The sequence below is a fragment of the Podarcis erhardii genome (genome assembly GCF_964252035.2).
Source record: "Podarcis erhardii genome assembly, chromosome: 2".
Classification (NCBI taxonomy): Eukaryota; Metazoa; Chordata; class Lepidosauria; order Squamata; family Lacertidae; genus Podarcis; species Podarcis erhardii.
This window is the reverse complement of record NC_138498.1, coordinates 121109404-121129361: the sequence shown is the minus strand read 5'-3', so window position 1 is coordinate 121129361 and position 19958 is coordinate 121109404. Positions and strand designations below refer to the sequence as shown.

General features: G+C 46.5%; 2 protein-coding genes and 1 long non-coding RNA gene across 3 annotated transcripts in view; 2 read left to right on the top strand and 1 right to left on the bottom strand.

Annotated features, from left to right (window-relative positions):
• LOC309337059 (major histocompatibility complex class I-related gene protein-like) overlaps positions 1-1171 on the top strand; it is a 135903-nt gene extending 134732 nt beyond the window's left edge. Inside the window, exon 9 of the transcript XR_014154098.1 lies at positions 968-1171. The gene's annotated coding sequence lies outside the window, so the exon portion shown is untranslated. The remainder of the gene's footprint in view (positions 1-967) is intronic.
• On the bottom strand, positions 1031-17421 carry LOC309337332. Its single transcript, XR_014154164.1, has 2 exons — positions 17205-17421; positions 1031-1416 (listed from the first exon to the last, which is right to left on the bottom strand). It is a non-coding gene; the product is annotated as an uncharacterized lncRNA (long non-coding RNA).
• On the top strand, positions 6159-18319 carry LOC309337324 (major histocompatibility complex class I-related gene protein-like; the record flags this gene model as incomplete). Its single annotated transcript, XM_081854101.1, has 8 exons — positions 6159-6222; positions 9591-9866; positions 11843-12118; positions 14065-14349; positions 15016-15123; positions 16299-16337; positions 17521-17562; positions 18094-18319. The coding sequence occupies 8 exons, from the start codon at positions 6159-6161 to the stop codon at positions 18174-18176; spliced, it is 1173 nt and encodes a 390-aa protein (XP_081710227.1). The 3' UTR covers positions 18177-18319.
• Between the last annotated feature and the right edge of the window lie 1639 nt (positions 18320-19958).

Below are 19958 nucleotides of genomic sequence, written 5' to 3'. Positions count from 1 at the left end.
CAATACCCATAACCTCTTGGAACTTTGAAGTGTCAGGCATAGCTCTAATGGCTTTAGCCCAAACGTAGCAGAGTTTTCCTGCACAGCGAAGAAGCTAGTTGCGGTGGAAATGACTAGACAGCTAGACTCAATAACTAATTACAGGATTTATTAAAAGGAAAAAGAAACCAGCAGAGTTTCTGCATACAAAACAAAGTAAAATAAATCCTTTCTTTCCCCCTCTCTCTCTCTCTCTCTCTCTCTCTCTTAACCATACACAGCACTCCTTCTCCTAACACACCACACCCCAAACTTACTAGCATTCCTAGATAACAGAGTTGAGTGCTGGTCGTTAACCAATCGGAGTGAGTAGTTTCTAGGTCAAGCAGACCTTGGCTTTCTGCCAAGAGTAAATTGACACTGCCTTGAGTTAATTGTGTGAAGCCAGAATCTGTAAGTTTTCGTGAGAATCAATTAACAGAAACTGAACAATCTCTTGGTTCTTTGTTGCTGTGGTTCCCTCCACAAGCCTTTCCCCAATCTTATGTCACTCACTTTCCATCCAAATTGAAGGAAAGGCAACATCTGAGAACTGCTTTGGGTGTATCATGCATGAAATAGGCTAAATTAGTGACCTCTGCTGGAGTTGAGGCCTCTCTTCAAACATCCTCAGGCTGGGCAGAGAATGAGGAGCTCCAGCGGGCATTCAGACCCTCCCCGTAGCAATGGCAGCTGCTGAGGCAGTTTGCTCCAGACCCTCTTTCTGTCCCGATACCTTCAAGGCTCCAGTTCTCCAGCCTGGTTCATGGAGCTTCAGGTCCCAAGACAACCAGCTGCTGAGCTCTGGGGCTCCACCCTGGGCCTCCCATGATGCCCTGGGGCAGTGAGTTGAGATACAGGCAGAGGGGGAGGAAGAAGCAGCTGAAGGGGGAAACAGGGAAGCAGGGAACTGAGAAAGAGGTAGAGAGGCTGAGGGGATGGGGTGTAGCGAGTCTCCTGCAGAGATGAGAGGGACTGATCCTGCTGACAGCCAAGGAGGAAGCCAGGAAGGAGACCTCCAGGGGCCGCAGGACTCTTCTCGCCTAACCCAATGGATTTGCTGCACTTTGCTTTGAAGACACTGGATGTAATTATTATTATTTGTACTTTCGTAATATATGTTTGACTTAAATAAATAAGGGTGCAGCCCCTTTGTCTTTAGTGGTTCTTGCCTTCTTATCACAGGAGTTCCAGAGATTTTGAAGTTCCTGAGAATATTCACATACACAGACAGGTATATTTTCTCCCTCTGCCCTGAATAGAAATCTTCCCTCACCCCTTCTTCCCTGGTGGGGAGTGGGATGCCATTTTGGGGCCCGCCTCAGGTGTCAAAATGTATTGGGCTGGCCTTGGTGGGTGAGTTATGCTACGTACAATGGGACTTCACAGAAAACACAACTTAAGGCGACATTGGAGTACTGCACAATCATTTGCACATGTTGTTGTTGTTTAGTCGTTTAGTCGTGTCCGACTCTTCATGACCCCATGGACCAGAGCACGCCAGGCACTCTTGTCTTCCACTGCCTCCCGCAGTTTGGTCAGACTCATGTTTGTAGCTTCGAGAACACTGTCCAACCATCTCATCCTCTGTTGTCCCCTTCTCCTTGTGCCCTCCATCTTTCCCAACTTCAGGGTCTTTTCCAGGGAGTCTTCTCTTCTCATGAGGAGGCCAAAGTATTGGAGCCTCAGCTTCACGATCTTTCCTTCCAGTGAGCACTCAGGGCTAATTTCCTTAAGAATGGATGCGTTTGATCTTCTTGCAATTCATGGGACTGAGTCTCCTCCAGCACCATAATTCAAAACCATCAATTCGGCGATCAGGCTTCTTTATGGTCCAGCTCTCACTTCCATACATCACTACCAGGGAAACCATGGCTTTAACTATACGGACCTATGTTGGCAAGGTTTTGCACATGTACACATGCAGATAATAGTACATCTAGGCAACACATGGAGAACTGAACTGATGGTTGCAAAGCATCCCAAATTATTATTCCTGTATCATTATAATTTTATTGTATAATCTTAGAAGGATGTAGACTGCGTTGTATGTTAAAGTTTGGGCAGCTCCACCAGCTCCTTCATTGCTAAATGGGAGAATGGGTAGGGGTGCATGCCCACCTTAAAAACAAGCCTCAGTGGGGTGGGGATGAATTTTAAAAAAAGAATTATTTACTTGAAGGAGCGTCTCCACCCCCATCGCTCATCACTGAGGTCCAGCTCCAAGGGCCTTCTGGCGGTTCCCTCATTGTGAGAAGTGAGGTTACAGGGAACCAGCCACAGGGCCTTTTCGGTAGTGGCGCCCGCCCTGTGGAACGCCCTCCCATCGGATGTCAAGGAAATAAACAACTATTTGACTTTTAGAAGACATCTGAAGGCAGCCCTGTTTAGTGAAGTTTTTAATGTTTGATGCTGTATTGTGTATTAATGTTTGGTTGGGAGCCACCCAGAGTGGTTAGGGAAACCCAGCCATATGGGCGGGGTAATAATAATAATAATAATAATAATAATAATAATAAATTATGCTTCTTCTCCACCTTTGTGCCAGTAAACAGTGGCGGTGGCGTCTAGTAGTAAACTCTTTTGCTTTTGAGGGGGCCTCCATTGTTACCATCTCCAAGAGGAAAAACTCAGGTGTTTTGGGAAAAGATTTTTAAGTATCTTTTTTATTTCATTAAATTCCCAATATTCCTTAATTATTTTACAGGACCACATGTGAATAAAAGATCCCTCAATTTTATTATACTTCCAACATATACCTTTTTCTTTTTTTATATATTCTCGCCAATCTGGTGGGTGTTAAATGCCATCTGTGGGCTATTTCATCATATTTTCTTTTATCTCGCAAAACATGCCGTAAAATTCATATTTACTTTTCCACAACTTTACCCATAGTTCATGATCAATATTATGATCCACATCTTGTGCCCACTTAATCATGCTCGATTTCACCAATTCCTCTTAATTACCCACTCAAAGAGCAGTTTGTACATTTTTGATAATACTTTTATATTTGTATCTAATAAGTCTTTGGTAAACTGAGACTTTTGCTCAGCAAAGCCGTTTTCCCTATCTGTCTTAAACAATTCATCAATCTGATGTAGCTTGTTATACAATAGAGACGGGGCGGGGGGGGGGGGAGAGACTTCTGTCTTCCCCGCCACACGTACCATAAGCTCAAGAAGACCTTGTCCTTTCACTAAGTTGCACCAAACAGCACATAAATTCCCTCAATAAAGTCTTGTCTTTCCTTTCTGTTACCCTATACCCTACGTCTGAACTGTGTATTTGCATGCTGATGCGCCATAACCAATCAGGAGTGTTGGAATTTGACAGCTAGCCAATTGAGTTTAAGCTACGCTCTCAAGCTTTGCCCTTTGACATTGCCTTGCAAGGCAGCTGTGCTCCAGCTGTTTGCTCCCTCGTCTTTGCAGCTGAGTGGAGCCCCGCTGCCAGAACAATGGACTGAGTCTATCGAAACATCATTACCTTGTTAACTCTCTCCAAATCTACTACAATGTTGCAAGCAAAACCAAAGTATTTCCGCCAGACTATCAGCTTTAGGAAAAGCCTCAAAACTTTAGAAATTCATATAAAAGGCGATTGTTCTTTGGTTTTTTGGGTACTTGAGATATGTTTGCCTATGCAAATCCTATCTTTGGGTGTTACCTCGACTCAGTTTCCTTATGTTAATCCCATGTTACCCTCCCTTTTTCTTGAGTTTTGGTGATGTAGTGATGATGCTGTACGAACTGTATTCTGGGATGTGGTGGGAAGTTTTAAAAGTCAATGTCGCTACTTTCTCAGGGTTCATTCCGTTGTTTGAACCTGTCGCGCAATAAACTTTGATCTAAGTCTACTGGTGGCTGTTTTGCTCCGGTTTGTGGCTGGGACCCGTGGGCTCTGCCCGACCAGCTGGGACTGTCGAGTAGCCTCTCTCCCAGAATTTCCCCAACAATCTGGAGCCAATCCATAACCAGATCTCTTGATTCCTTGAGATTTCTCAGTTTTGGCTCCTGTCCTGTAAGATCTAAAATTTCACTGTACGTTGTTGTTATTGTTTAGTCGTTTAGTCGTGTCCGACTCTTCGTGACCCCCTGGCCCAGAGCACGCCAGGCCCTCCTGTCTTCCACTGCCTCCCGCAGTTTGGTCAGACTCATGTTTGTAGCTTGGAGAACACTGTCCAGCCTCGCTCCAAAACTTGCGCCTCAAATTCTGCCTGGCGACCGCTGGAAATGTAAAGAGACTGAAGGAACATTTTTTCACCTTTGGTGGACGTGCCCAAGGATTAAGGCTTTCTGGGAGATGATCTATAATGAAATGAAAAAGGTATTTAAATATACTTTCCTGAAGAAACCAGAGGCCTTTCTCCTGGGCATGGTCGACCAACTGGTGCCAAAGAAGGACAGAACTTTCTTTATGTACGCCACAACAGCAGCAAGAATACTTATTGCAAAGTATTGGAAGACACAAGATTTACCCACCCTGGAAGATTGGCAGATGAAAGTAATGGACTATATGGAATTGGTGGAAATAACTGGCAGAATCCGAGACCAGGGAGAAGAGTTGGTGGAAGAAGATTGGAAGAAATTCAAAGATTACTTACAGAAACATTGTAAAATTATTGAATGTTAAAATGACGTTGGAATGAAACGAAGCGGTCTTAGCAATAAGGTTAAAAGGAATATGTAAAAAGGGATGGATATTAGATGAAAATTTGAAATTATAATATGTGAAGACAAAGAATTAAGAGAAAATAGAGAAAGTATGGATTTGCTGAATTAAATATTTGAATTGGAATACAAAAAAGGGAGGTGTGAGGAAGTCATGAAAATAAGTAAATGAACTGTAAGCTATAGAAACGGATTTGTTTTTAACTGTTTTTGTTTTTCTTAATGTTTGTATTTTTTGTGTCTTCTTTTTGTTATTTTTGTAACTTTTTTTATGTGGAAACTTTAATAAATATTAAAGAATTATGCCTGGCGACCGATGCCGCAACCTGCGGGGAGATTTCCAATTGGTGGAATGTTTTCCCCTCGGCCAATCCCGGCTCCCGCTGGGGGGGGGGGAGGGAGAAAATGATCCCTTCCCAGACATCTCTTTTCCCGACTTGGGGCTTGTTTTGTATGCCGCCCGGGGCAGGGGCCGCTTCACTCCTTGGCTCGAGGCTCAAGCGAAGAACAAAACAAAGCTGGAAGGTGTTGGCAGGATTCTTTTTTTTTTTTAGGAAAAAAAAGAACATCTCACACACACAAAACATCCAATCACAAAAATACAAAACAATCAACATACAGTGAAACAGAATAGCTGGGCTGCTGGATCACCCCAAAGGGGCCCATTGAGTCCAGCATGGCGGTCTCCCAGTGGCCCCCCAGATGTCCCAGTAAGGAATCATGCAAGGAGGACGGGAGGGACACCCAGCGAGTGGGATGCGAATGCATTTACTGCCTCTGACAGTGGAGGAAGAAGGGAGCCATCTTTTAAGACATGTAAGGGCTTCTTAAAAACAGGACCCAGGAGGCTGCCCTGCACTGACTCAGCCCAGGAGTCCACCTCGCTCCGGATCTCACAGCCCCTTCCCCCAGTTCCAGAGAGGGGGGCATTCCCAGACCCCCCCTGGAGATGCGGGGACTGAACCTGGGTCCTCTCCTGCCCCCCCTCCGCCCCCCCTGCAGGGCAGGACAGGCAGACCTGAGAGGGAGGGAGGGAGGGAGGGAGGGAGGCGGCGTTTCCCAGCGAGGAGCTGCAATCACTTTCTCTTTCGCTTTCAAGCCTCGCTCCTAAACTTGCGCCTCGAGTTCTGCCTGGCGACTGATGCCGCAACCTGCGCGCCGATTTCCGATTGGCGGAATATTTTCCCCTCGCCCAATCCCGGCTCGCTCTGCTGCTGGTTTCGCAGGCGGGGCAGAGAGCGGGTCTCAGAGTCGGAGGGAGGAGGAAAAGGGAAATTCGGTTGGGGGGGGGAGATGGGGGTCCTCCTCCTCCGCTGGCCCCTCCTGATCCTGTGGGCGGCTGCCCCCCTGCTGCTGCTCCTGGACTGCGCAGGTGAGGACTGTGATCTGGGGCGGGGGAGAAAATCATTTCCACCAAGCCCTTTGGGCAGGAGGGGCTTTGCGTGGGGCGAGGGGGGGGGGAGTCCGATGGGGCGGCTGCTGCTCCTCCCTCGGTGGGGATCGCTCTTGCTCCTGTTGGGGGGCTGCTTCGGTGAGTCCCCCCCCAATGCTACCCACCAGTCGGGGTGGGCAGAATGTAGAAAGAGAGCGGAGGGGTTGCCCACCGCCTGATCCGGATCCAGTCCGCTTTCTAGTCTCTCCTTCCTCCTCCTGATCTTCTCATCTGCAGGAGAGGAATGTTAGAAGGTTGTTGGAATGAAGTCATGTGGTTTTAGCAGAAATGATATAAAGGATTAGGTTAAAATTGGTGAATTACAGCATATTAAGATAAATTATTAGGATAAGAACAAAGCTGGAAAGGATTTGCTGAAACATCTAATTGAACTAGAATACGTACAAAAAAGGGAGGTGTGAGGAGGTCAAGGAAATAAGCAAAGGAAAGAGAGTTATGTAAAGGTTGGATCTGTTTTGCTTTGTTAATTGTTTGTATTTTTTCTGGGGGGTTTTCTGTTTTTTTGTCTTGTCCTTTTATTTTTTATCTTTGTAATCTATAAAATTTGAATAAATACTATTTTTTTTTTTTTTAAAAAAAAGATATTCTCATCTGCAGGAGATACTACCCTCCCTGCTGTTCTGGAGACCTGCTCTCCCCCCAAAAGCCAGTCTGGGATTCAATGGGGAGATCCAGCCGGAGGGGACTCATCGTAGTCCAGAATTGTGGTCTCCCAGCGCCCCCCCCCCGGAGATGCCCCAGGGGGAACCCCCCAAGCAGGAACTGAGAGCCACAGCTGCCCTCTCCCCACTTAAGAATCCCGGCAAGTGGATTCTTAAAAACCTGGTCGTTTTTAAAAAAAATAAAAATCATTGTAAATTGTAAATAAATAAATAAATAAATATTTTTATAAGGAAGCTTTGGATTGCTGTTACTAAAGACATTGAACTCAGCAGAGGACAAACCCTCCCCCTGGGCTCATTCGCTTTTTGGCTTAGCCTATAAAAAAAGATGCCTCACCGACAAGCGATGGGGAGATGATGGTCCTCTACTGACCGAGTGCAGCCCATATAATCATTGCTTACAATGGAATAAAATCTGATCCCCGCCTCTCGCTGATTAGCTGACTCAATATTGGGACGTTAGCCTGCATTGTTGTAAACTCGCTGCTATGATCCCAGTCGGAGAGGGTAGACAAAATTGTCATCATTTTGTTGAAACCGTGGCTTTTAAAAATCGTGTGCTGGTGGAACAAGTTGCAAGAAAATATAAATGCCTCAGGCTTCATTTGAGATCTCTATTGATGAACTCACTGAAGCTTTTAGAATATTGGTTATTAGGTATTAGTTATTACAAACCAGGGTGCATAAATGTTAATGGTGCATAAATGCATAAATGTTAATGATTCTTTTTAAAATTGGATTTTTTAAAAATTAAGTCAGATTTCTTTTATTTAAATAGGATTTTAAAAATAAAATGCTTTTCCAGGAAAAATATTTCTAAATATAGTTTTCTACTTAAGTTACATTATAGTCCAAAGGCTATTCATAAGGAAATAAGTATTTGTTTTACTTTTTTTTCATGTATGCTAAAATTCAGTCTGAAGTGGTCTTTTTTAAAAAATTGTTTAACCACATCAGTTAACAAACATGGATACATATGTTACAATGTTACTGCTTTTGTTAAATAAATTGCTTAAATCGTTATTAAGGAAATGATTATTTTTTTCCTTCCAATAAAGTACAGCAGAAAAGTTGTCCAAATATAAGCAGTTAACTTATTAAAGCTCACAATAATTTCATAATGTTCTGTCTATGTATTGTTACAGGAAAAATCCGAGGGCTCCCTTGGACAAAACAAAGACACCAACCAGGATAACTTGGAGCAAAACAGCAGCCTGTAGGCTTGGCCTTTATTGAACTGTTGCAACAGGGTATTCCCCTCACGTGCAGGAGAGAGGAAAGACCCAGAAGAATAGTGTGCAAGGTCTTATAAAAACTTTTGAAATTCCCCTCCTCTAGGTCTAGCCCACCCCCAGAAACATCATGCATATATTACAGAAAGGAGGGGTTGAGGGAGGCATACATTAAAGGAAGGAGGGGCTGAGGGAGGAGTTGGTGGTAACCTGAGTGTCTTGTCACCTGGCTGGTTCCTCCCTTGCCCCCTCCCCCTGAGTCACTTCCAGGAACTTCCAGTGAGACAAAGGGGAGTTGGCAGTTTCCTGCCCCCTGAGGGAAGATCTGATCAGTGTCCTTTGTTTCAGTCCATGTTGAATCCACTCCCATATGCAAGTTCTTTGTGATCTTGATTGTCTTCTGTCTGGGATCATCAGGGTTGGCATGGGCAGGGCTCCTGTTTATGTGCTGAGACAGTGAAGGGATTTTGGCTGACCAGGACTAAGTCACCCCCCTTTGTTAGTTCTTGTAATATGGAGTAAAATAAAAATGGAACAGTGCAAATCCAATGTATGGTTGACTTTCTATGAATTTATAACAGAAATGTGGCGTATGTAGTGTGTGAGTGTGAAGTTTATACAAACAGAATGATTGGGGTGGGGGGGTTCCTGCTACAGTATTTCTAATAGTATTCAGTAATTTTGGATATAACTGTAAAAACTACTCTGAAAATTTATTATTCCAAAAAGGAAACGTTCATCTGGTTGTAAATATTAAGATTATACCAGCATATTAAGATTATACCATATTAAGATTATACCAGTCTCACTGATTCAAATCGTGATTTATATCAATTTGATTTAAATCAAATCCTTTTTTTAAAATGATATTTATTCAAATTTTAAAGATTACAAAGAGAAGAAAGAAAAAGAAAAAAGAAAAATAGAAAGGACAGAAAGAATACAAACAATTGGAAAAAAAACACACAGATCCAACCTTTACATCACTTGCTTTCATTCACTTACTTCCTTGACCTCCTCACACCTCCCATTTTTGTATTCTAATTCAGTTAGATATTTCAGCAAATCCTTTCCAGCTTTGTTTTTATCATAATAGTTTATCTTAATATATTGTGATTTTACATTCTCTTCTTTCACCAAATTATTTTTACTTAATCCTTTATATCTTTTCTGCTAAAACCAGATAATTTTATTCCAACATCTTTCTAACATTCCTTAATTTTACAATATTTCTGAAGATAAACTTTAATTTTCTTCCAGTCTTCTTCCACCGACTCTTCTCCTTGGTCTCGGATTCTGCCAGTCATCTCAGCCAGTTCCATATAGTCCATCACCTTCGTCTGCCATTCGATTTAAATCAAATCCACCCTGTTACAAACAAAGAAGATGAAAAAGAAAAGCACTTGAAAAATTTGATACATTTACCTGCCTACTTGCCCGATTTTTCAAGTGTTTCTCTGCTTCATTTTCTTTGTGCTTCGGCAAACAAAACAGAATACGATGGCAAATAAATATATGAAGCTTTGCCCCCGCTCTCTCTGTGTCTTCCTAGGCTGCTCTAGTCACTCCTTGCGCTACTTATGCACGGGGGTGTCGGGGCCCAGTCAGGGGCTGCCCCTGTTCATTGCTGGGGGGTACGTGGACCACCAGCCCATTGTTAAGTATGACAGCGAAACCGAGAAGGCTGTGCCCCAAGTTTCCTGGATGCTGAAAGCAGAGAAGGACAATGCTGAGTACTGGGAAAAGATCACCCAGGAATTCCTCAAGCTGGATATGAAATTTAGCCAGTACCTGCTGGACCTACAGGATGAATACAACCAGAGCAAAGGTGAGTGGAGGGCAGGAAAGGAGCTCAGTCTCTCTCTCTCTCTCTCTCTCTCTCTCTCTCTCTCTCTCTGCCAGGTTTGTCCCTTCCAGGGGCAGGAGATGGTGACTTGAGAGGGAGAATAGTGATTCCTAAAAAGGGATAAGCTTCTTTCTCCCTGCCAGTCAGGCTCCTTCCGGGGTCGTTTGCCCACCTTTGGTCCCCAACCTGCACTCGGCTCTCACCTGTGGCTCCCGGAGGCTTTCAGCCTGTGACAGCAGCCACAATCCTGGGAATCAGGTGAGGGGAGCCGATGGGTCTCAAAACCTCGGTGAGTTAGGGACGTCCCCTGCATGCGAAGACAGGCTCTGGTGGGTTGAGCAGATGAGACCAAGAGTGGATCCAACGGTCAAAAAGGGGGTTTTTTTTGCACATGCCGTAGAGGAACCATTTTCAGCCGTGGGCCGGTCCACTGCCCCTCAGACCATGTGGGGGGCTGGACTATATTTTGAAAAAAAGAAAGAAAGAATGCCTATGCCCCACAAATAACCCAGAGATGCATTTTAAATAAAAGGATGCATTCTACTCATGTGAAAACACCAGGCAGGCCCCACAAATAATCCAGAGATGCATTTTAAATAAAAGAACACATTCTACTCATGTGAAAACACCAGGCAAGCCCCACAAATAACCCAGAGATGCATTTTAAATAAAAGAACACATTCTACTCATGTGAAAACACCAGGCAGGCCCCACAAATAACCCAGAGATGCATTTTAAATAAAAGGATGCATTCTACTCATGTGAAAAACACACTGATTCCCGGACCATCCGCAGGCTGGGTTTAGCAGACGATTGGGCCGGATCCGGCCCACGGGCCTTAGGTTGCCTACCCCTGCCATAGAGGGATGTGAGGGGCAGATGGGGCTCATCCACATGGGAAGGGAGCCCATCTAGGAGAAGGTGAATCCTGATCCTAAACCCCCAATGCCTTGTGGGATAGCTGCAGGAGGAGAAAAGGCGACGGAGTAAACCATACACACATCCAGAGCATAGTCCCTAAGGTGTTGGATGGCGCCTTGTATGACTCCTACGGGCAACACCTGCAGCCAAGCTGGTGCCAAACATCCTGCTCTGCTTTCCTTTGGACCACATCAGTAAGGCTGAGGGGTGTGTGTGCCTTGTTTAGTATTATTATTATTGTTGTTGTTGTTGTTAAGGGATGCAGGTGGCGCTGTGGTGAGCTCCCGTTGCTCCGTCCCAGCTCCTGCCAACCTAGCACTTCGAAAGCATGCCAGTGCGAGTAGATAAATAAGGACTGCTGCACTGGGAAGGTCAACGGCGTTTCCGTGAACTCTGGTTTCCGTCATTCTGACCACAAGACCTGGAAAGTTGTCTGTGAACAAACACCAGGTCCCTCAGCCTGAAAGTGGAGATGAGCGCCACAACCTCATAGTCACCTTTGACTGGACTTAACCTTCCAGGAGTCCTTTGTTGCTCTTTAGTTGTTTAGTCGTGTCCGACTCTTCGTGACCCCATGGACCAGAGCACGCCAGGCACTCCTGTCTTCCACTGCCTCCCACAGTTTGGTCAAACTCATGCTGGTAGCTTCGAGAACACTATCCAACCATCTCGTCCTCTGTCATCCCCTTCTCCTTGTGCCCTCCATCTTTCCCAACATCAGGGTCTTTTCCAGGGAGTCTTCTCTTCTCATGGGGTGGCCAACGTATTGGACCTCAGCTTCAGGATCTGTCCTTCCAGTGAGCACTCAGGGCTGATTTCCTTCAGAATGGAGAGGTTTGATCTCCTTGCAGTCCATGGGACTCTCAAGAGTCTCCTCCAGCACCATAATTCAGAAGCATCAATTCTTCGGCCATCAGCCTTCCTTATGGCCAGGGGTCCTTTACCTTTACCTTACTGTTGTCGTTATTGTGGGGCAGAAATCTTGCTCTGGTCCTGTTGCCCCCCCCCCCAATTGACCTCTTGGGGGTCTGTTTCAGGCTTCCACACTCTGCAGCTCATGTACGGCTGTGAACTGAGCCCAGAGGGGCGCAAAGAAGGGTATTACCGGTACGGCTACGACGGGAGGGACTTCCTCAGTTTTGAGAAGGAGACCCTCACCTGGACGGCAGCTGACAGAGAGGCCCAAGTGATGAAGAGGAAGTGGGATGCAGAGTTGGCCAAGAAGCAGTACCGGAAGGCCTACTTGGAGGAGGAATGCATTGAGTGGCTGCAGAGATACCTGGACTACGGGAATGAAACTCTGCTGAGGACAGGTGAGATGGGTGGGTGGGGAATGGGAGTGGGGAGGAGGGCTAATGCATCGAATGGTAGAATTGTGGAGTTGTGGAGTTGGAAAGGACCCCCAGGGTCATCTAGTCTAACCCCCTGCAATGAAGGGATCTCAGCTAAAGCATCGAGGGCAGAGGGCCAGCCAACCTCTGCTTGGAATCCTCCAAGGAAGAAGAGGCCACCACCTCCTGAGGGAGACTGTTTCACTGTTGAACAGCTCTTGCCTTTGGAAAGTTTTTCCTTTTTAAAAAAAATTCGGTCATACCTTGGTTGCTGAACGCCTTGGAACTCATACGTTTTGGCGCCTGAATGATCAGAAACCAGAGTTGAGTGTTCCAGTTTTTGAACAATTTTGGGAAGCCAAATGTCTGGTGCAGCTTCCGCGGCTTCCGATTGGCTGTAGGAAGCTCCAGCAGTCAATCAGAAGCCGCACCTTGGTTTATGAACAGTTCCAGGAGTTGAACAGAACAGAAAGCATTCTGTTCGAGAACCAAGGTACTACTGTATATATATAATTTTTATTAATTTTTTCTGTTTTACATTTTAGAATATTCATTTAAACAACCTTAAAATATCAATGACTTCCCTCCTTCTCTTTCCATGGTTCATTTTGCATACCGTAAATCCCTGCATATTTTACATGAACTAAGCCTTTCAGTATTCCAATATTACATCCATCAAAACTTATTTACACTGTGGAATTTATCTTTATGAAAGTTAATCCTGATGTTGAGTCTGAATCGCCTTTCTTGTTGGAGGCTGGAGTCGTGATTTTGCTACTTATTTCTCCATCCACATCATATTTCAGACCAAAACTCTGTTTTGTGCAGGAAGGAAGTCTGGGAGTGGGTCACTTCAGGCTACAGTGTGTGGATGTTGATTAAAAAAAAAATCAAAAAGAGGCCCAAATCTGCCTAGAAGGGGGTGGCTGAAAATTTTGGGTCAGAGGGACAGATTGACCCATGAGCAACTCCGGGAGCTGAAGCGATCTTTGGACTGTGTGTCAAAACTATAAAAACGTGGGTGTGGTTGGTAAAAATAAATGAGACATTTGAGGTTTTTGGGTGTCATGGGCTGGCTGAATGCAGAGGACTGGTGGGAGGAACCAGCTGAGGAACCCTCAAGAGAAGAAGGCTCAGAGCTCAGGGAGTGGTGGTAGGACAATGATGAACGGTCAAAGGGAGAAGAGGGAGAAGACTGGGAAGTGTCAGAATGTGAAGAGGTAACAGGGCTTAGTGAGCTGGGAGAGTCTGTGACAGAGAGCAGTCTCAAATCAGAGGCAGAAGCGGAGGCTGGAGAGGAGGGAGGCCGGGAGACAGAAGCGAGGCAGGCTGCTGAAGAATCCAGGGAGTCTCACCCTCCTGCTGTGACCAGCTCCCCTCCTCCCTGGTCTCAAAGAACCAGGAGAGGCATGAAGAGGGCAGAGGAGAAGTTAGCTTCATGCAGGCGCAGTCTCAGATTGCTTGGGGAAAACCCTGAAGTGGGGGAACTTAGACAATAGTGGGGAAGTGGGGACTTTCAGTCTCTGCAACAGCCACACAGGAGCTTCAGATTGCTTTGGGTATCACAGGCCCTTAGCAGGGAGACCCATGGGGTTTGTCTGAATAATATCTTTTAAAAACGGAGAAAGGTTTCACAGTGGAACATTTATGGGGACAGGTATGGGGACATAATCAGTCTGAGCCATGGGTCAATTCATCTATTGATGATATACACTACAAAGACCTTAAGCATATTTGTGGAGGACAGGGAGTTGTAAGTCTGACGAAACACAAGGAAAGTTGATAATTTCTCTCTTCTGACCTTGTCATCTCTTGGGGATGTTGAAGGCATCAGTAATCAAATTTCAGGTCAGGATGGCACTGGACGACCACGTGAATTGCACCATCCATCCTGCCAGCTCCTGGAGAGGTTCCTTTGTTTTTGGCAGAGCTCCCAGTGGGGAAGGTGACGCGTCAGGCCCTTCCAGACCGCCAGGAGTCCCTCATCTGCCAGGCCTATGGCTTCTACCCCAGAGAGATTGACACCACCTGGAGGATGGACGGGAAGGTCATGGAGCATGCCACTTTCCGCAGGGATGTCGCTCCCAATTCCAATGGGACCTACCACGCCTGGCTCAGCATTGACGTGGACCCCCAGGACAGGAACCGCTATCATTGCCACATAGAGCATGTCAGCCTAACACAGCCTCTGGTCTTGGCCTGGGAGGAGCCTGGTGAGAAACGACAGGAGAGGGGCAGGAGGAGGAATAAGAGAATCACAATAGAGTTGTTGGAAAGGACCCCAAGGGTTATCAAATCCACCCCCCTGCAATGCAGGAATCTCAGCTAAAGCATCCATGACAGATGACCACCCAACCTCTTGGATGGCCTTCTTTGCTAGATTCTAGGAGGAGAACGTCCTCCCAGAGTCGAACGAGGGACTTCAGCGCTATCATAGGCTAATACTACATGTGACATTGTCCATACTTTAGGTTGCAAAGGAGGAGATGTGATTTAGGTTCAGGGACGTAGGGAGGGCGTGGTGTTCAAAGAGTTGAGTTTGAAGAGCAATCTTTGGAAGGAGAGGGACCCTCTCTGGGAGGTGAGAAATCTTACCGGTTTTATTGATATAATTATGGGGTGTTCCATGAGGTTGCTGAATGCCACTCCTAATCATAGGTTCTTCTGGTCTTCTCTGAAGCCATCTAATGGTGAGCAATGGGTTGTCTTAGAGGGGAGGGCATTCTAGAGAGCACTGCCATAGCACATTGCTTTGCGCATGAGTGGTCTCAGATTTAGTACGCAGCATCTCTTCTCAAAAAAAATTTGTGGGATGTCTGGATGAGGCTTTGGGAGCTGCCACCAGTGTCTGAACAGAAATATATTTTGTTTCCTTTTAGCCAAGGGAGGCCATTCTTTCACCACTCTGGAAAATGTTTTGTGGGGCTTGGCTGCTGTGGTGGGAGTAGTTGGGGTGGCTGCTGTGATCTACTGGTACTTTGTCCGCAGTAAGTAAACACTGGGTGGATTTGCTGGGTTTTGTCTGTCCTGACTGAGAATGTGCTGGTGGCAAAACCTTCCTGGCAGCTCCCTCACAAGTTCCCCCCACCCCATAAATGACCTGTGGAACACCAACCAGAAAGTACCCTAACTGTTCTTCCCCACTGCCTCCTGCCCCCTATTCTGATATATTTGGGAAGCAGGATTCATGTGGGTTACATAATGTAATAATGGCTCCAAAATGCCAAGGGGGTGGCAAGTACCTGTCATCTAGACCCACGATGGAGAATTTGTGGCCCTCCAGACTCCCATATGGACCACAATTCTCGTCAACCCTGACAGTTAGCCATGCTGGCTGCTGGGAACCAGAGTCCAGCAACATTGGCAAGGACACAAATATCCCTGACCTCTAGCCCAGATTTACACATGGATACTAAGCTGGAATGTACACATATTTTTTTTAAAAAAATGCTGTGAAAATGAAATACAGTTTTTAAAAACCGTATTGAAAAAGTCATTGATTTTGGCATAGCTCACTGTCGCCATCTGGTGTCACATTAATACATTGCACTTTACAACACATTTAAAATGTTTCATTTGCAGTGTATAACTGAGTCCACAGTACAATTGTTGGCGATTGAGTCGCCGTGTGTCCTGTAGATCTGTGATGGTAGCGATCTACAGCTGGGGTTTCCAACCCTTCTCAAGCAGTGGGAACATATCAAATGACATGAAAGTGTTGTGGGCACCAGAAATAAAATGGCAGCCATGGGCAATGGACCATAACACATTTTCAGCAATTCATATTCAAATATATAAAATATATAAAAGCATGGGGAGAGAGAAAACAAGCAGCAGGGTTGGGCTTCCTGCTTGCCCAAGTGTCCCTTCCTGTTTGTTTGACTGTCTGTCTGTCTGTCTGTCTGTTTGTTTTCTGCCTGTAGGCCATGAGTACCATGAAAGCCCTGCTTGCAATCTCTTGTTGGGGCAAGTGATGGGGGGGGGGGGGAGAGGAAGCAGACTCTACTGGTTGCTTAGCCAGTTTCTGCCCACCAGCCACATGTAACTAGCAGCAGTGGAATGTCAAATTTCAGCAGTGCCCTGTGCAGTGCCAAAATTTGGAATCCCCGCTTCTCACGCTCCATCCTATCCCTGATCTGATTTTCTTACTCTGTTTCTGTAGGGAGAGTGCCAGTGGAAGCAGCCTATGAAAGAACGTCAAGTGAGTGACTCCCTTTTCCTTTGAAAAGCATTCATTTATGTTTTTGAAAAAGTGGGGAAGCATTTTAGTTGATGCATGAATATATTGGTGACCGCAGGTGCCAGAGTGGACAAGGGTTCAGTCATCAGGTTTGCCCTGGAGATTTATAGCAGCCACTAGGTGCTAACTGCCTGTGATATAGTGTTCACTGTAGGGTTGGCATGTTGTTGAGCTTTTATTTGCACGATAGCCCCAAAGGTTGTTGACCTCGCCCCCCCCCCAAAAAAAAACAGAGGCAGAGTTGAGAGACAGAGCCCACTTCGCCCACATGCACACAGGTTTTTTTAACCCCCCCCCCAGCCATTAGCTTAAAAGTGTAGAAATCCCCCCAGATGGGCATGTAGACCCCCCAAAAGAGGACATGTCTGGGATTTCCAATATGTATGGCAACCCTAGGTCAGAGGTCACAGGCGGTCAAAGACCCATCACGATTTCTGGAGCAGGGTCTCTGTCTCCAGCATCCTATAACCACCCAATGAGCATGAAAGGAGAGTGTGTGTTTTTAGCCACAGTCCGTTCCAAAGCTAAACATTTAGGAACAGTGAAAAACACAAGGCACTTCCGTTTCAGGAGAATGGTGTGTGATAGGGCCAGCCCACCCAGGAGGCAAGGGGAGGAGACTGCCTCAGGCGGCAGGATTCAGCAGGGCACCAGATCCCCATGTCACTCTTTCTCCCTCTGCCCTGAATAGAAATCTTCCCTCGCCCCTTCGTCCCTGGTGGGGAGTGGGAGGCCATTTTGGGGCCCGCCTCAGGTGTCAAAACGTATTGGGCTGGCCTTGGTGTGTGAGTTATGCTACGTAGAATGGGACTTCACAGAAAACACAACTTAAGGCGACATTGGAGCACTGCACAATCATTTGCACATGTACACGCACAGATAATAGTGTATCCAGGCAACACATGGAGAACTGCACTGATGGTTGCAAAGCATCCCGAATTATTATTCCTGTATGATTATAATTTTACTGTATAATCTTAGGAGGTTGTAGACTGAGATGTATGTTGACATTTGGACTTAACGGGGCATGGAGGGGTATGTGGGGGGGGGGGAAGCAGAGAGGAAAGGTACAAGTGGAAATGAGAGCTCCCTCCCTAAAACACAGGCAGTGATGTGCACTCTCTTTATTTTCTCCTTTTTGCAGCAAGCAGCCAGGAGCCCGCCAGCTCCACCAGCTCCTCCGTCGGTAAGTGGGGAATGGATGCCCACCTTGAAAACAGGCCTCTGTGGGGAAGGGATCATTCTTTTGGTGATGGGGGGCTTCTACTTTCTAGGAATGATAAAACCATCTGGAGTCAGCCGCAAGTGAGACGAACTTCTGAACACACGTGCACAAAGAAAGCCCGTCTCTGCTGCCGCCTGATTTTGTGGAAATCTTGTTCCTCTGTTACTTTGAATTTATTATTTATTATTCAATGTATATCTCGCCCTTCCTCCCAAGAAGCCCAGGGGTTCTACCCAGGGTCTGACCAACAAGAAGGGATTTATATTCCGGATCGGGCTGCTTAGCGTCCCTGTGTATTTCCCACCTTCCCTAAAGTGAGAGGCTTGGCTGAGTTGCTGGTTCCTCCTCTGGAAACCTTAAGTCTTTGCTCTGAGTGTGTTTATTTTTAGCACAGCTTGATAGGTCAAGGGATTGCAGCAGGCGGCCTCTGTGCCATCGAATGCCCCAATACTGACAGCTTCATCATGCTTGTTCCTCTTGTTGCTCCTGCAGGGGACATTCAAGGCAGCACAGAAATAGAAATGAGGAATTTTCAACGAGGAGGGAGGCCACCTTCAGATCACTTCTCTTTATGAAATGTCTGCCTCCAAACCTGACCATCCCAGTGGGGAGAGGTCTCCAGGCTGACCGGCTCCTCAGGGCTGCTTTGAGATGGGAACGTGGTTGGCATCCAGAACTATCTCCCCCTCTGCAGTGAAAACAACAGACTACACAAAAGGTCCGTATAGTAAAAGCTATGGTTTTCCCAGTAGTGATGTATGGAAGTGAGAGCTGGACCATAAAGAAGGCAGATCGCCGAAGAATTGATTCTTTTGAATTATGGTGCTGGAGGAGACTCTTGAGAGTCCCATGGACTGCAAGAAGAACAAACCGATCCATTCTTAAGGAAATCAGCCCTGAGTGCTCACTGGAAGGACAGATCGTGAAGCTGAGGCTCCAATACTTTGGCCATCTCATGAGAAGAGAAGACTCCCTGGAAAAGACCCTGATGTTGGGAAAGATGGAGGGCACAAGGAGAAGGGGACGACAGAGGACGAGATGGTTGGATAGTGTCTTCGAAGCTACAAACATGAGTCTGACCAAACTCCGGGAGGCAGTGGAAGACAGAAGTGCCTGGCGTGCTCTGGTCCATGGGGTCACGAAGAGTCGGACACGACTAAACGACTAAACAACAACAACAAACACAAAAAGAACAAAGGGACAGGAATTTGACCTCCGAGGAGTCAAAAACCATTTCAGCCTCCCAAGACACTCTGTTAAGTGACCTTAAACTTGCCTTCCTGCCACCAAAGGAACAGCAAAAGGAGACTGTGAGGAAAAGGGCCAAATTACTGTGGCCCAAGAGGTTTGGTGCTTTCAGCTGCGGACTGAATTGGGCGAAAGGGGTTTTTGTTGCCCCGTGACAGGCATTGTTATTGCTCATTTATTAAATTTGTCTGTTGCCCTATACCCGCAGACCTCAGGGCGGTTCACAGGATAAAATCACAACCCAATAACACCCTCAAACAGATTTTAACAGGAGCTCCAGACACAGGGAAGAAGCCATCCGGCCTCCTTGCCAACTCTGTTCCGAGGTGCCCTGACCAGGCGGGACGTTGGTGCTGAACCCAGAGGAGGAGAGCGGGAACTCCTAGGGCAAATGGACGTGCCTCCAGTCCGCAGGCCGGAGAAGAGGCCCCTGCAGGGCAGACCTTGTTGGTCCTCTGCTTGAATTTCATACTGCTGAAGGCATTATCCAGTCGATGTGGGTGATGTATTCTTGGGTGGGGACTGGAAGTGTGTTTCTTCTGCCCAGAGAGAGAGTCACAGGAGGAAGACAGGAAGTTGCCTTGCACTGAGTCAGAGAGCCATTGGTCCATCTAGCTCTACACTGCCTGCACTGACTGGCAGTGGCTGTCCAGGATTTCATAAAAGGTTCCCTCCTGGTCCTACCTGGAGGTGCTGTGGATTGAACCTGGAGCTGCCTGCATGCAAGTTTCCAGCCCTGAGCTATGACCCTGAATGGTTCTCCTCCACTCGTTTTATTCTCCACAACAACCCTGTGAGGTAGGTTAGGCTGAGAGGCAATGACTGGCTCAACGTCACCCAGTGAGCTTTATGGACGAGGGGGAATTTGAACCCTGGTCTCCCAGCTCCTAGTCCAGCACACTGACTGTTACATTTCACACACCTGCTCCCAAATCCTTCCGTTTTCATGTCTCTTAAGGTGCCCCCTTCCTCCTCCTTCCCACTCCCCTGAAGAAAGTTCTGCCACACCAAAATCAGATTGTCCCGACTGCAATTCAGGGTGGATCTCGGTGCTGCCCCAGACCTTCCGCTGCTCACAGACGCTTGGGGTGCTAGTGGTCCAGGAAAGA